Source organism: Apaloderma vittatum, unplaced genomic scaffold (genome assembly GCF_000703405.1).
Source record: "Apaloderma vittatum isolate BGI_N311 unplaced genomic scaffold, ASM70340v1 scaffold3387, whole genome shotgun sequence".
Classification (NCBI taxonomy): Eukaryota; Metazoa; Chordata; class Aves; order Trogoniformes; family Trogonidae; genus Apaloderma; species Apaloderma vittatum.
In genome coordinates, this window is record NW_009724370.1 from 116,579 (window position 1) to 131,823 (window position 15,245).

General features: G+C 39.7%; 1 protein-coding gene across 1 annotated transcript in view; it reads left to right on the forward strand.

Annotated features, from left to right (window-relative positions):
• The window catches only part of ME1 (malic enzyme 1, NADP(+)-dependent, cytosolic), a 135,489-nt gene that overhangs the window by 108,980 nt on the left and 11,264 nt on the right, over window positions 1–15,245 (forward strand). Inside the window, exons 9-10 of the mRNA XM_009872449.1 lie at window positions 10,640–10,745; window positions 14,043–14,185. Of these exons, the coding sequence (XP_009870751.1) occupies window positions 10,640–10,745; window positions 14,043–14,185 (249 nt within the window). The remainder of the gene's footprint in view (window positions 1–10,639; window positions 10,746–14,042; window positions 14,186–15,245) is intronic.

Sequence of the window (15,245 nt, forward strand, 5' to 3'; positions counted from 1 at the left end):
AAAAGACACTTTTAAAGTTGCTTTTACACTCTTGCGTATTTGGAGATTACACATAAACAGTTGGAACTCGTTCTGAATTGCTTAATTCTGTCACATTGTCACATTCTGTCCAATTGATAAATACATATTTACCTATAAGAACAAACTGATGATTGTCTCCTGTATTTGTTTTCTTTCCTATATTCTACATGCCCATTTTTTTTCCTGTTAATCCCACAAACATACATAAAAGTGTGATGTGTGGTGAACACATTTTGTGTCTTCTTTAAAACTGCCATAGTGTCATGCTTAGCTATATTGGTGGCCAAATCTTCACATATGAACTTCAAAGACAGTATGTTTTTCTTTGTGACAAGTAGCTGAGAAGAGACAGAAAGTAAAAAACAGTACTGGGATGCCATCCTTTATTTTAAAGAGTATGTCAACGTGGAGCAATGCTACTTTTGACGATTTTGTAGTCTATGCTTTCTAGTGAAGCACAGTAACACTTGTATCTAATTAAGTGATTTGTATTTTAAGTGTCCATTAGATGTGTGTTCTTATCACTTGTAAGACTTTAGCTTATCTGAGTGAAGCCCGAACTGCATGGCAAGTTGAAGAACATCACTTGAGGTCCAATAGTTTCAGGCTTCAGAATATTGATCTTTCTAAGAGGGAACTGAAATAGACCCCAAAAGTTTATCAGTTTCTCTGGTCCTAATTAGAATGGAAATATGTAGGTAATCCTGTAGATAATTCTTTACAATGTTTTCATTTTCCCTACTCCTTCCCTCATTTGAATATCCCTAGCAATCTCATTTGGAAAAGATCCTCACAACCAATTAACGGACAGTGGATACAACCCTGATTAAAGTTCATGGTTTGGTCAAAGCTGGATACATACGTAACTCAATGTTTGATGAGAATATGAAGGAAAAGAAAGAGGGACATTTCATAGAATCATAGAATCATAGAACTTAGGACTGAACTTAGAATCATAGAATTTAGGACTGATACCAGACTTTCAATACCATGTAGGTTAGTTCTCTCCCATTACAGTCAGCAGAGTTCATATAACATGTGAAAAAGCCTTTAGAGCTCACAATCAAGTTTTTTAATATCGAACTGAATCCCATTTCGACCCCGACTGTTACTGAATTTTCTTGTATTTAGCAATAATCACTTTTTAAAAGAAGTGTGGATTTCATTCTAGATACTAATTTGATAATGGCTTTAATGGTAACTTTTATATACCACTTAATGCCTCGTCTTCTAACTTTTAATTATTTCTAGCTTTTTTAAGCAACGGTCAATTATTCTGACTCTTTACTTTTGTCCTTGATCAGTTCATTTATGGCTGACTGCAACTGGCTAGGACTTTTTAAGCCAAAAACCTGATTTGCTTCTTAGCAAGGATGCAATGGCTTGAGTATCTCCAAGATGGCACAAAAACTTAAAGCAGTTTCTGCCTTGTTTTACTTGTGTACTATCTCAACAAAGCAATACTTGTTTGGTTTCTTAGTCCTTATGAACACACTCAGCATGGACAACAAACAAGAGGAGATGATAGAAATCTGTGTGTGGTCGAGTGGTTACGATCTGGTGGCAGTTACAGAGACATGATGTGACAGCTCACATGAGCAGATGAGGAGTTGAGAGCTTGTGGGTGAGAATTAAGGGGGAGGCTGGCTTGGGTGATACTGTGGTGGGTGTCTGTTACAGGCCACCTGATCAGGATGAGGAAGCTGATGAGGCCTTCTATGGGCACCTGACAGCAGCCTCTCAATCACAGGCCCTGGTTCTCATGGGGGATTTCAACTGTCCAGATATTTGCTGGAAGGCCTACACAGCCGGCCAGACACAGTCCAGCAGGTTCCTCCAGTGCATCGATGATAACTTCTTGATGCAAATGGTGGATGAGCCGACCAGGAGAGGAGCACTGCTGGACCTTGTGCTCAACAACAAGGAGGATCTGGTTGAAGCGGTGAAAGTTGAGGGCAACCTTGGCCGTAGTGACCATGAGATGGTGGAGTTCAGGATCTTGTGTGGTAGGAGCAGAATACCAAGAAGGATCGCAACCCTGGACTTCAGCAGGGCCAACTTTGGCCTTTTCAAGCAATTGCTAGGGGAAATCCCATGTGACAGGGTACTAGAAGGTAAAGGGGCCCAAGATAGTTGGTTAATATTCAAGGACCACTTCTTCTAAGCTCAAGACCAGTGCATCCCAATGGGTAGAAAATCAAGAAAGAGATCCAGGAGACCCGCATGGTTAAACCGGAAACTGTTGGGCGAACTCAAGTGGAAGAAGAGAGTCTATAGATGATGGAAGGAAGGGCTGGCCACTTGGGTGGAAGGTAAGACTGTGGTCAGAGGATGTAGCGAGGTAACTAGGAAAGCTAAGGCCTCTTTGGAATTAAACCTTGCATGGGAAGTCCAGGACAACAGAAAGGGCTTCTTCAAATACATTGCCAGCAAAACTAACACTAGAGGCAATGTAGGCCCTCTAGTGAATGAGGTGGGTGCCCTGGAGACAGAGGACAGAAAGAAGGCAAAGTTACTGAATGCCTTCTTTGCCTCTGTCTATACTGCTGGATACTGTCCTCAGGAGTGCCAGACCCCTGAGGCCCCAGAGGAAGTCAGGATAAAGGAGGAGTTTGCCTTGGTTGATGAGGACTGGATTAGGGATCAGTCAGGCAATCTGAACATCCACAAATTCATGGGCCCTGATGGGATGCACCCATGGGTGCTAAGGGCTGAAGTCATTGCTAGGCCACTCTCCATCATCTCTGGTAAGTTGTAGGCAATGGGAGAGGTGCCAGAGGACTGGAGGAAGGTGAATGTCACTCCAGTCTTCAAAAAAGGCAAGAAGGAGGACCCGGGTAACTATAGACTGGTCAGCCTCACCTCCGTCCCTGGAAAAATGATGGAACATCTTATCCTTGGCACTGTCTCTGGGTGGATGGATGATGGCCATACAGTGGATGTGGTCTAACTGGATATCAGTTAAGCATTTGACACTGACTCCCACAGCATCCTTGTAGGTAAACTGAGGAAGTGTGGTCTGGGTAGTGAGGTGACTTGTGAACTGGTTGAAGGGAAGAAGTCAGAGAGTTGTGGTCAATGGGACAGAGTCTAGATGGAGTCCCTTAGGGGTCGGTACTGGAACCTCGTTAATGTTTGTAAATATGCAAAGAGTGAGTGTCAGGAGGATGGAGCCAGGCTCTTTTCAGTGATGTCCAGTCATAGGACAGGGGCAGCAGGTGCAGACTGGAACATAGGAGGTTCCACAAAAACATTAGGAAAAATGTTTTCGCTGTGAGGGTGACGGAGTACTGGAACAGACTGCCCAGAGAGGTTGTGGAGCCTCCTTCTCTGGAGACATTCAAAACTCGCCTGGATGCATTCCTGTGTGAACTTCTCTAGGTGATCCTGCTCTGGCAGGGGGATTTCAAGGTCCCCTCTAACCCCTAACATTGTGTGATTAACCTGTGCATTTTCATCTTGCATTTGTCTTGTTCTATATGAAATACAAGTTTTTTAGAAAGAAAACACATTATTTTGTCTTTGAAAACTCATGACATTACTCATAGTTGGTCAGTAACGTATGGAAACGAGCGAGGACAGAGCAAAAGAATGATTGGTGGGGTATGCTCAAGGAATACCCACATTATTTTCTCTAAAAGAGACACCACAAAAATTTTGATGTTAATTTGTTAGCATGTAACTGTTTCCTCTTTGATACCATATACATTAGATGAACTGATTTGGGTAGTTTTTATTTATTTTCCTCACGCTCTCTTATTGAAATGAATGATTGTTTTGCTCCGTTTTGTTTCTGTTGCTTTGTGAATTCCTGACTTGCTCTGTTTCTCAGATCTCATCTTCTTGATATGATTGTATTTATAATTTTTGTCCTGCCTGTTAACCGTATGTGCTTATTTAGGTGGAAAGGACATTTTCTAAATTTTATAGTACTTAAATAAACATTCCTAATCTTCTAGCAATGTGTTTTAAAGTCAACAGCAGAATTACATTTCTCACCTAAAACATAGTTTCTACTGCCAGCCATTATGACATTATCTCTTCAAAATATTGGTGGGTTTTCACACAGTTGGCAACAAACTGCTTATTAATTCTGTGTCCAGGTTGCCTTTTCTGTTTTTAAATCTGCTCTCTTCACCTGGATGTTGTGTTTGGGGGAATCATTTAGTAGGCTTATAGGGCTGGGACAAAGGTTGGACGCAATGATCTTCTAGGTCTCTTCCAGCTGATACAATTCTATACATCTGGGGGACTCTCAAGAGGTCCTTCAGCTCCCAGTGCTGTCTACAGTCCCTGCCTAGAGCCCTTCAGATGGTTCAGCAACAACCTTTAAACCATGGATTTATTTGTGATGAACGAGATGAGAAACCACGTAGAGATCAACTCCCAAGAGGGAGGTGTTTCACCACCTTCTCCCATGACTCTTAACTACATCCTTTCTTCCCCTCCCTTCTTCCGAGATGCTTTAACAACTGCTTTTTTGTTTTGCTCTTAACTCCGCAATAGGGAACTCGCAGGAAAAAATGGAAGTAAAACCAAAGCATTTTGAGTTGGAAGTACTGTACTTACTAATGGACTGCTTTGCTCTTTGGTCTACAGTTCCCATTTCTTTTGTGGTTCTCATGTCTTCAGTATTTAAGAACCTCAGATGAATTTATTAGTCTATCTGTGTACTCACCTCTCTTCTCTTGTTTAAATAAGCCACAGTTGACACAGTCAAATGGAGGCATGTGTTTATATAAATAGATTTTTGCCTCCCTGGCTGTGAGTTGGGATGAGTGCCAGGGCTGCCTCTAATGTGGGACAGCGCAGTCATCAGGGTGCTCTGGCATATTCTCAGCTGCGTCCCAGCTGATGGAGAAAGCAAATCTGGGAGAGCTTCCAGCCCTGCCTCTCTCTCTTCGCTAGCATAAAGCTCCTCTGCTCCTCAGCCCTGGTCTGTGGGGCAGCCCCAGCAGGATCAGCTCAAATGGGCGACAGCATTAGACTACAGTGTTGGTATTTGTAAGATTTGACTCCTGTTTTGTAATATCCCACAAAGATGTCTGCATTGCAGTCTGGCCTCCTGTTTTTACAGCTGTTTTCTATGAATTTTCTCAGGGTTTTATTGATGGGTCATTTTTGTTTGTTATCTGAGCCTCCACTTGGTTCTATAATATGATGACATGAGCTTTTTTCTGTGGAAACTGTGATGTGCATTTGCTTGAAGCCTGATCCCAGTATCTCCTTTGCTTCTGGTGCTGCTTGATCAGCCACTAAAACTAAAACCTTAAGAAACCTCCTTAAAACTAAGAACTACTTTCAGTTCAAATACAAAATACAAGCAGGTTTTCATAAAGCTATTAACTACTAGATGCTGTTACTTCCTTTTGCTCCCGGAATTAAAAGGTCCTGGTGTCCAAGTGACTATATTTTGCTATTTGTAATAATAATATATAATGCTAGTGATTCTTATCCATTAGGGACTATAGGTATTTTACGACTGCCAAGATCTTTTGTACATAATGTCACCATCAGAGAATGCTGCTATTGTTTCTCTATCTCTGTACTTCATCTGCTGACTTGACACAGTCCACATTGTAACTCATTTGCTAATAAAGAATTTAACTCATATTACTTTCCATCTGAGATACCACGGTGACTTCTAATATAGCAACATATCTGTTTTCAGGTTGCTTTGTTCTCCTTTGTTCAAACCCAAAATACCCCATAGGTTTCTTGGTACAAAATGATATTGTGATAGAGGCAATACTATTCCCCTTGTAATTTCTGACATTTTCACTGTGTTTTTGGACTTATTTAAAGTTTGTTAATCTTTTTGAGTGTTTTTATTATTCTTCACCTTCAGCATTCTAGTGGAGATGTATTGTGTGTATATTGTATATAGTTAATTCAGGCGCCATGAACATGCATTAAAGATGCTATGGGCCTCCTGGTACTTTAGTATGTAGTTTGTTTGTGTTTTCTTTTATTCAGGCAAACTTACTTCAATGAGCCTTGTGAATTACTTACTCTACAAAAGACAAGGAAATAGTATAAGAATAAGTAGCATTGCAAAATAATGAAATGTTGATGCTTTCTAAAATTTTTTTCTTAGGATGGTGAATACGTTTGGGAATTTTGACAGATATATAGTCTTTTTCTAAGTTTACTTTCTTCCTTCTACTGAAAGTTTGTATCTTCCCTTCCAAATAGGTATTTTAGCAAGCCTCTTAGTTCATCTGTGGATTTCAGTGTGAAAGACTTTCCTTTTTGGATTTAGAGAGTGTCAGCTGATGCAGGAAAGATGTTTGTTATACATCATAGAAGGCATATTACAATGTAAGGCAGCTGCTGTCTGGCCTAGATGAGTCTTCATACTGCTATTTGAATAGTGATGCAATAACATCCATTGGTAGGAACCCCTGGAAAAAAATCCTCCCTTATGTGGCAAGCATCGCAGTCCTTCAGTGAAACAGCAAATCTGTATTGAGTCTTGGTGTGCTTGAAAGGGACACATCTTTAGATTTTTGGTCTTTCTGAGCCCTTTTCATTGAAGGAAATAATCTTTAATAATGCTAAAAGAGCAAGACAGTGTACTTAGAAGACAGATTCAAGTGCGACTGAAGATGATGTTTTCTACTTAAAAGACAAAGCTTCACAAACAGAACCCCAGAGCTCATTCAAATTCTTTCTTAGTATGGAGTATTTGAAATTTTCCCTTTTCCTATCAGAAGAAGAAGGGCAATAACAGTGAGCTGTGTGCTGTGTTAGTATCTTAGGATTATGGAGAAGCAAGCAGACGAGAGCAATTTGCGATTTGTGCTTTCTTGTGTTGATCCTCCACATCTCATTTCCTAGCAGCAGATAGCCAGATTACAGAAGAGAGCTAAGCCAGGGCTGGAAATAGAAACAGCAGAAGATGGGCTCTGCACTTCTGGAAAAGCTGCTCTTTTCATCTGAGCAGCTCTGCACTGATACGTCCGTCCACTTTGCATCTCTCCTGTATCAGGAGGGAGACAAGACAGAAACCCACACAAAACCACGATTGAGACTTCTGCATTTTGGCTCCATCCTATTCTCTCTGCCAACTGACAAAAACTCTGTGATTTCTTATTCCAGCTACAGGCATTCAGGGGTGGATGTCTGGAAGCTTGTGCTAAATGGACTGGCAACCCCTTGGTTTGAGGTTAAGCATGCACAAAAACTGAATTGTTTCTTCCTTCCTGCGAGTCACTGCTTGCCCTGTTGGCAGGGCACGGAGGAAAACTAGCTGTGCTCCTGCTGCCGCCTCTTCTTTGTGGAGAGCAGAACTTAAGAATTTGCCAATCTGGGGAGAAAAAAATGCTATCTAAAGCACCGTTCTCTGAATTATTGGAGTTTTGTATCCAAATCAACTAGCTAGTCTTGAAATCTCAGACACAGTTTTTAAGGAGGTGTTATGTAGCTCCTTTGGGATCACTGAATTAGCTAAAATACATTTGTGACAATCTATTTAAAAATCTATATTATAAAAACCCACCCAAACTGTAGAATGCCTTTTATAAGCATTTTCCAAGCAAAAATCTCTATGTACATAACTGTTGTTATTTTTACTAAGTCACAGAATTTAATACTACATTCTTAGTCAATATACTATAAAAATATTTACTTGGAGACATGATTCATTCTGACTAATGGGTCCAAGCTAAATCAGACCAAGGCTGAATAAAGAAATAAATCTGAAATTTTTGGGGGTTTGTGTTTGGCTTGGTTTTGAGTTTTTGTTGTTGTTGTTGTTTGGGTTTTGGGTTGTGATACATTTTTTTGTTTGGTTGGGATTTTTTTTTTTAGAATGGCAGAATGCCCTGTGTGAAATTAAGGGCAGATAGAAATTAAGATAGGGCAGAAGAGAAAGGACTGTTTTGTCCCTGCCTGAGGCAGGGGAGTTGGAACCAGCTGACTGTTAAGGTCCTTTCCAACCCAAACCATTCTATGATTCTATGAATCTGCCTGAGCTGACCCATCTGGCTAGCACTAGTCTCACTAGCCAGTGGATCACATCCAGCTTACTGTCTGAGCACTCCTTTGTAGCTACTTAAATGAGCGATGATTGTCACCGTCAGTAGGAAATAAGACTTCGAATCCTTGGTATTGCATCAAGAAGTGTTTTAACACCTCTGCCATTATCTTAATTTTAAAATGTTGAAGTACCCTCTCGAAAGCCAGTCAAGTGTAAAAATGTATAGAGAAGTAACTCTGTTTCAAGGCAGATTTTGGTTGTTTTGGTTAAAAGTGAAAATGAAAGAATATCAACATTTTTCTCCACTGAGATGTCAGCCAGTCATAGCTCTTAGAGGTGATTTCTTGTTTCTTGGTAGCCCAGGGCAGTCTCCTGGAGGCTGGATTTTAAGACCAGATTGAAAACTGGTTTCTCAGTAGTAGCATCATAAGCTGTTAAGGAAGCAACTGAAGCAGCAGTGTGGGACTGGATGGTTGCCCATGGCACCCATTCCCAGCTCCTGGAAACCTGCCTCCAAGTCAGGCTCCATGGAGCATTTTGATTTTAACCAATCAGCTGATTAGAATGAAAAGTGTTTTTTATTATAGTATTTTGAGTTATTCCTAGGAACAAGATTTTGGCCTGGAAATAATAAATACTTTATTTATTTATTTATATTTGTAACTGAAAAGAAAGAATTCATATTTTACCCCGAGAATGTTAAGGAAGATGCCTGCTATAAAATGAGATGCTTCTAAACTGTGTGTGTAGACTGTGGGGACATCTGCTGGGGTGCTGGAAAATGGCAGACTTTGAAACGTGTATTGAAGGTGAAATGATTTGAGGGTGAATATGCCAAGCCTTGGTAATATTGTCACATTCCCTCGAGGCTGAGAATTTCACATTTTACCCGCAAAGCAAACCAGGTGCCCTTATTGCAGTATTTCCGTGCTCTAGGAGAACACTTAAGACCCGTATAAGCATATCCAGACATAACCCTCTTATTTTAAAAACTCTGTATTTTGGTCATATATTAAAAAAAAGACAAACAACATGACTGTAGAAGAGAAGAAATCTCTGGAAATCCCTTGTTAATCAGGGATGAGCCAAGAGAAGGTGGCATCCTGTGAGGCAGATCAGCTCAGTCAGCACCGACCACATAACAACCTTCCACAGCTTCCTGCGGTACCCTTGGGGTGGAAACACTTGTCTTGCAGCTGGAAATGAAAAATATCCTCCTCTCCTGCCCATGAGCTCTGGCAGTGGCTGTCTGAGGACCAGCAGAGGAGTATCGGTGATAGGACTGGCACAGCCAGACATTGCCACATCGCAGAATTGTGGTCTGCAACGTGGCATTGGGTTTCTCGTTTGTTTGTTTTTTGTCAAAATTGAGCAAAAATACCATTAAAAAACTAATTCTGGGTTGGTTCTGATAGTATATGCAGCCCTAAATTGAGCCAAAATTGTCAAATTTGTAGACTTTGGTGGAATCATGGAAATAATGTTGTTCCTGTACTTCCCTATAGGTTTAATTAACATGCTAAGATTAAGGAAACTTTCAGCTTGGTTGAAAAGGATGTGGCTGAGGAGATAACATGTATCTGTTCTGTCTTTTTGGTCAAAATTACATTTAGCATTTAATTTTCCTTGTGTACTCGTCTATATATCATGCATAATTTTCTTGCTGTCTGAAATTGTAAGATGTTTGAGGTGCTGGCACTGTCTTCTAGATTTGATGTTTTCTGCAGGCATGAGAATAAAACAAGGGATGAAGGTGTCTGCATTTTAAACTTTTCTGCTGAAATTTTCAGATACCTATGTACAGACAGAGGTCCACATATTTAGAAAATATAATTTTCACAAATCCTTACACTTCCTGGCCCTGCACTCCACGTTACTTATACTGACTTCAAAACGGGTTTTGCAGCCCAGTCAATGTCCTTTCTCCTGCATCAGTCATTCTGTTTGGAAACCTTTTGGGCATTGATGGATTGAAATTGCCAGTATAGATCAGGGTGAAAGTTGTTTCACAGCTGAGTCAATTTTGTTAATGCAAAAACGGTACAACAGACATCTGGTTAGAATTATTTTTATTCCATCCTTAAGAGTGAATGACTTAAATATGAAAAATATGGAAGAAAGTATAGGCTCACCTGTAGTCTGTATACTCCTCCTGTATAGTCTCTATACTTTTAGATAAGAGCAAAGCTGAAAAAGCTAAGAGAAACTATTTTTGTTTTGTTAAGTTATGAACCCCTCCCGCTCTGGTGCACCATATTGTTTGCTGTGTAAATATATTTATACTTTATCATTAGTAACTTTAAGTGTTTGACCAAATGTTAACAGGTAAAACAGCTTTAAGAATGGTGCTTTCACGTAATTATTAATATAGCTATGTTCTACAGCTGCTATGAATTTAAAGTACAAGTATCGAATTTCATTTACCTACTTATTAGAGAAATAGATTAGTCCTAAATTACCCTAAGCGTGTTAGCTATACACAGTGTAACTTTGTCTAATATGGTATTTGGTGATTGACGCAAAAGTAGAAATGAAAATAGGACATGTTAAACCAGATACTTTGCAAACTGATTATCCCAGGATATTAGGTTCCATTAAACTTATAATAAATATCTTTTTCTTTTTTTCCTTACTCAGGGACGTGCCTCATTAACATCTGAGAAGCAACATTTCGCCCATGAGCATGGTGAAATGAAAAATCTAGAAGATATTGTTAAAGATATAAAACCATCTGTGCTAATAGGTAATTTTCTTTTACTTTAAAGCAATGACCTTATTCCTCGTTGAAAAAAAATGGGGATGTGGCTTTGTCTGAAGACAAGATCAAGTTCCTCTGAACAGAGTTTACCTTTGTGTGTTTTCAGAAAACACTAGGTGCATAATGGACTCTATTAAGCAAGTGAACAAACAGCAACTATCCAAGCATGTAATACTGCTTTCACTCCAAGCCACCCATTTTACACCGGGAATAATCCGAGCTGGTTTAAACATCTGATGGAGAACCTTATCATCTTCCTAAATTACTTCTGTTTGGTGTAATACAAATAACCTCAAACTTAGATTGAGAAAACTGAGCTGAGCACATGTCAAGCTGTAAAAATATGAGCATGCTGTAGCTGAATCTTCTTTTCCCTCATATTCAGGTCCTTAAGCCACAAGTCCTGTATGAGAAAAAAAACCACAGTTTTTACAGGCTTTTTCTTTTATAAAAGCTGCAGGATTTGGGATCTCAGTAAAGGATTGCTCAGCTCTCTGCAGTCTAGTTATTATGTTTTAGTTACAGTTTTGAGAATAAACTGCAAATGATCTTAAATATTTTTTTTAATATATAAGACTTGAAAATATCTGGCTAGTAAAATGATTCATCAGATGCTGAAAAATGTGAAATGCCACACTGAAAATTATCTACAGTTTTGAGACCTGCCTTTTCCACTATGCCTACACCACATGGTACTTGTTCAGCAAATCTGCTTTTGACAGTGACCATGAATGAGGTAAATAAAACTTACCTTTTCTATGCTCCATAAAGATATGACTGCAAGACAGACACTTAGTAGTCTAGAGAATTTATTTAGCAGAATACAAGGCTGAAAAAGCTAGCGGAACAGAAGAATAGACTGAACGATCTGTGATATTTATCTAAATAAAGGTGCATGGATGCTTAGGGAATGTTTGCTGTTGTGAAATACGGATGTTTACTGTGTGTCATTTTTATATATAAATCTATATGGTCCTTTCCATTAAGGTCACTTTCTCCTGTCCTTACTGCATGATGAAGGCTTTTCCAACAGAAACAGCAATGAAAATTAATGATGTTTTTTCAGTTTAGAGGATGGCGCTAAGAGCGCTAAGGTCGTGGCTTCGATTCCCATTCAGTCCCCATGTGTTGCCTGATCTAGTTGAGAGGTGGCGTCACTGGCGACAGGGAGGCTGGATTAAAATGATCTCTAAGGTCCCTTCCAGCTTAGGCCATTCTATGATTCTACCTTTTCCTGGGCAGCAGGAGTCACAGGGAAATATGCTGATACTCCTTCTCAAAACGTTTTACTTAACTCTGTCTCAGAAAATCCTCATAATGCATTTCATTGCCTGCAATGGCTCAAGGAAAAGCCTTAGTTTATCTTGATCAAATATAAGAAATTACAATTTTAAAACAAAAAAAAGAAATAGTCAGTGAGATTCTTCAGAGCATTTTGTTTCAAACTGATATCTGACGATAGTCATTCTTACTATTGGCTGTCCAGAAGACATTAAACATTTGGCAACTGCAGACTTGACCAGAAACCAAGGTGTATAACAGGCTCTAATACAAGTGGGTCAAAATCTGCCCTAACTGCACCAAACGTGCAGTGGCCCAGCTGGTCTTGCAAGAGCTGGAGGTGCTTAAGAGAAGGGTAGATGTTGTGTTGAAGCACATGGTTTAGTGGTGTTTGTAGGGCTAGAAGGAGGTTGGACTTGATGATCTTGAAGGTCTCTTCCAGCCTAAATGGTTCTATGATTTTGTATTCTGTGTTTCTGTTGCATCTAAGCATCCTTGTCCATAAACAGGAGATGAAATACAGAGAGCTCCAATTTGTGAAAAATAGTGCTATGTGACATAAATGTTTGAGCAAGAGATGTTTATACTTTGGGAGAAGTCACCAATTTGCGTCAGTTGAGGAGTTGCTTCTTTTATTACTAAGGGACCAGAATAAAGGATATTTGGTGAGATTCAAAACCAAAAAGGTCTTAGACATTGTTGGGCCCACATTAAGCACCTAACCAGCACCTAAAGAGCCTGTTGTGGGGTGCTTGGGTTTTCAGTAGGCTTCTTGGGAAAGCTCAATTTAATGTAATTTAGGGAGTTTCAGTGAGGCCCCTGCCTCTCCCTATTGAGGGCATAGGCTGTGCTTGAGGATGCTCTGGAAGATTATACATATATCATGTAGAAGCAGTTAGAAAATACTCTGAGGCACCTTTAAGAGATGTTAGTCCTGGAGCATGTATAACCTTCCAGCCAGCTCTGCGAGGTGAGGACCCCTTTCACCTCCCTCCACGTACCTTGGGCAGACACCAAGCTGTTGAGTGGGCAATGTTGGGATGCTCATTTGTGTATGAGCGATGAGCGGTTGAAGTACTGGCCCAAGGAACACCTTTTCCTGGCCCAGGTTTGAATCTGTTCTTACTCCTCTAAGAGAAGAAACACTGTTTTTTTTCCTTCTTGGATGCTGTGAGGAAAGCAGAGCAGGAAGCCAGGCACTGGAGGCCCTGAGCAAAAAGGAGGCTACCTTCTCTGTAAGCCGAGTGATAGGGACCTCCCTGGACATAAATATCCTTAGGTTTACTCCAAGGTCTGTTTATCTGTTTTGCACTGAAGGCATGGAGAGTGAGGACCTGATCCTTGGATTCCCAACTCTTGTGGTTTAGGCAGAAATACAGGTGTATTGGCATCTCAGAAACATCACACACCCCTTTTTGGTTGTGAGTACAGTATGGAGGATAAACAACCATATCTGGTGGGATGGAAAGGGATGTGTTTTAAAAAATTGTTGCTGTTAGGGAAGCCGTAGACTCAAAATTGGGATTATTCATCACCTGAGGATGGAGAAGACAATGATCAGCTGTGGAAGGCAGAGGCTTTACTCATCATACCAGAACAAATTGAAATCTGACATGGTGTATTTGGGAGAAACCATCCAGTCTGTCGCATGAGACTTTAGGAGACAGAGTTGTACCTTTCTACTCCTTGTTGGATTTATCCACAGATTATGTGATACGCTTGTATTTTGTATGAAGCGACTGAGAAAAGTGAAGTGACAGATTTGCCAGATTGTATAGAGGTGTATAGGTTCTGCCTTATGTTAGGGATAATACTGAAGTTTCACTGTTTCAAAATCTTTTATACAAAACTTTATTTTAACCATGCTAGGAAAAAAGGTTGAACTCCATTTTGAAGGGGGAGATATGCAGTAAAAGGGGCTCTGTTCTTTTAAAAGGAGATGCAAATCTCACCTTGAACTGATTGTGTTTGTCTACTTGTTATTTGTGTGTTTTTCTTTAGGAGTTGCTGCAGTTGGTGGTGCTTTTACTAAACAAATTCTTCAAGATATGGCTGCTTTAAACGAACGTCCTATTATTTTTGCTCTCAGCAATCCTACCAGCAAAGCAGAGTGCACTGCTGAGCAGTGCTACAAATATACAGAGGTAACCAAAGATTAACATCTCTCCGGTATATGTAGTGAAAAGTAAATATGAAGTTAAATTTAAAACGGGAGAAAGACAGCAGAGTAGCAAGTGCTAACCATGTCTCTGTGTGTAGGTAAAATTAGTTAAATTAAGTAACGGGATTTTTAAGATTTTATCAAGACAACTTCACTGAAGTCCAATGCATGCTTGCACCCTCATAAAAACATTTAATAGCTTTTACTGGTGTCAGGCAAGACTCATAGTCTTTATTATAACCGAAGCATCAGTAACCATCAATCATTTAAAACCTTATGCTTGTTTTTGAACTGTACCACTTTGTGTAATATATACACACAGCGGTATACTTTTCATCTGGGATTTTATAAATAATCTTTAGGGTAAGAAAATACTTCAATAAAGGAAATAAAATCTTTAAAGTAATTCTTTATTAATAACATTATTAAGGCATAATTGACTCCTTTTACGAAGATTTCTTTTATGGAAACAAAGGTTTAAATTTAGAGAACTGTGATTGCTTATTGCTTATTACAAAAGTAATACAGTAATAAATATCCTGTAATTCCATCTAGAATTTGAAATGTATGGATACTTGACCGTATGTGTTCTGTAGTGGATTGTGTTTGGATTTCTTCTCAAACACAGGCCAGTTTAAATGACAGATTCACAGTGTTTAAAGGACAGATTTAGCATGCCTGTTCCCCACTGCACAGTACACAATTACAGCGCAGCGCAAGAGCCAGGGAATCGGCCTACGTGAAGGATTTGTTACAGCGGGTAATGACATCTGGTAGGCAGAGCAAAAGACGCACTGAAGTATTTGATCTGTCACCAAAATGTATAATAAGCCAGCCACAATAATGCTGCATGACACCAAACCAAACAGAGTTTCTTCTGAAGAGCTGAATAGCGACAGTGGCATATTTTAAAATGCGCGTTTCCAGGTCTCCAAAATAGGCATAGATATTTCTGATACAAAGTGCCTCTGAAGTATGTAGCAGTGACATTTATCACTTCAGCAGTGCTAGCATAAATAAAGACTGGCTTTTCTTCCATGCTG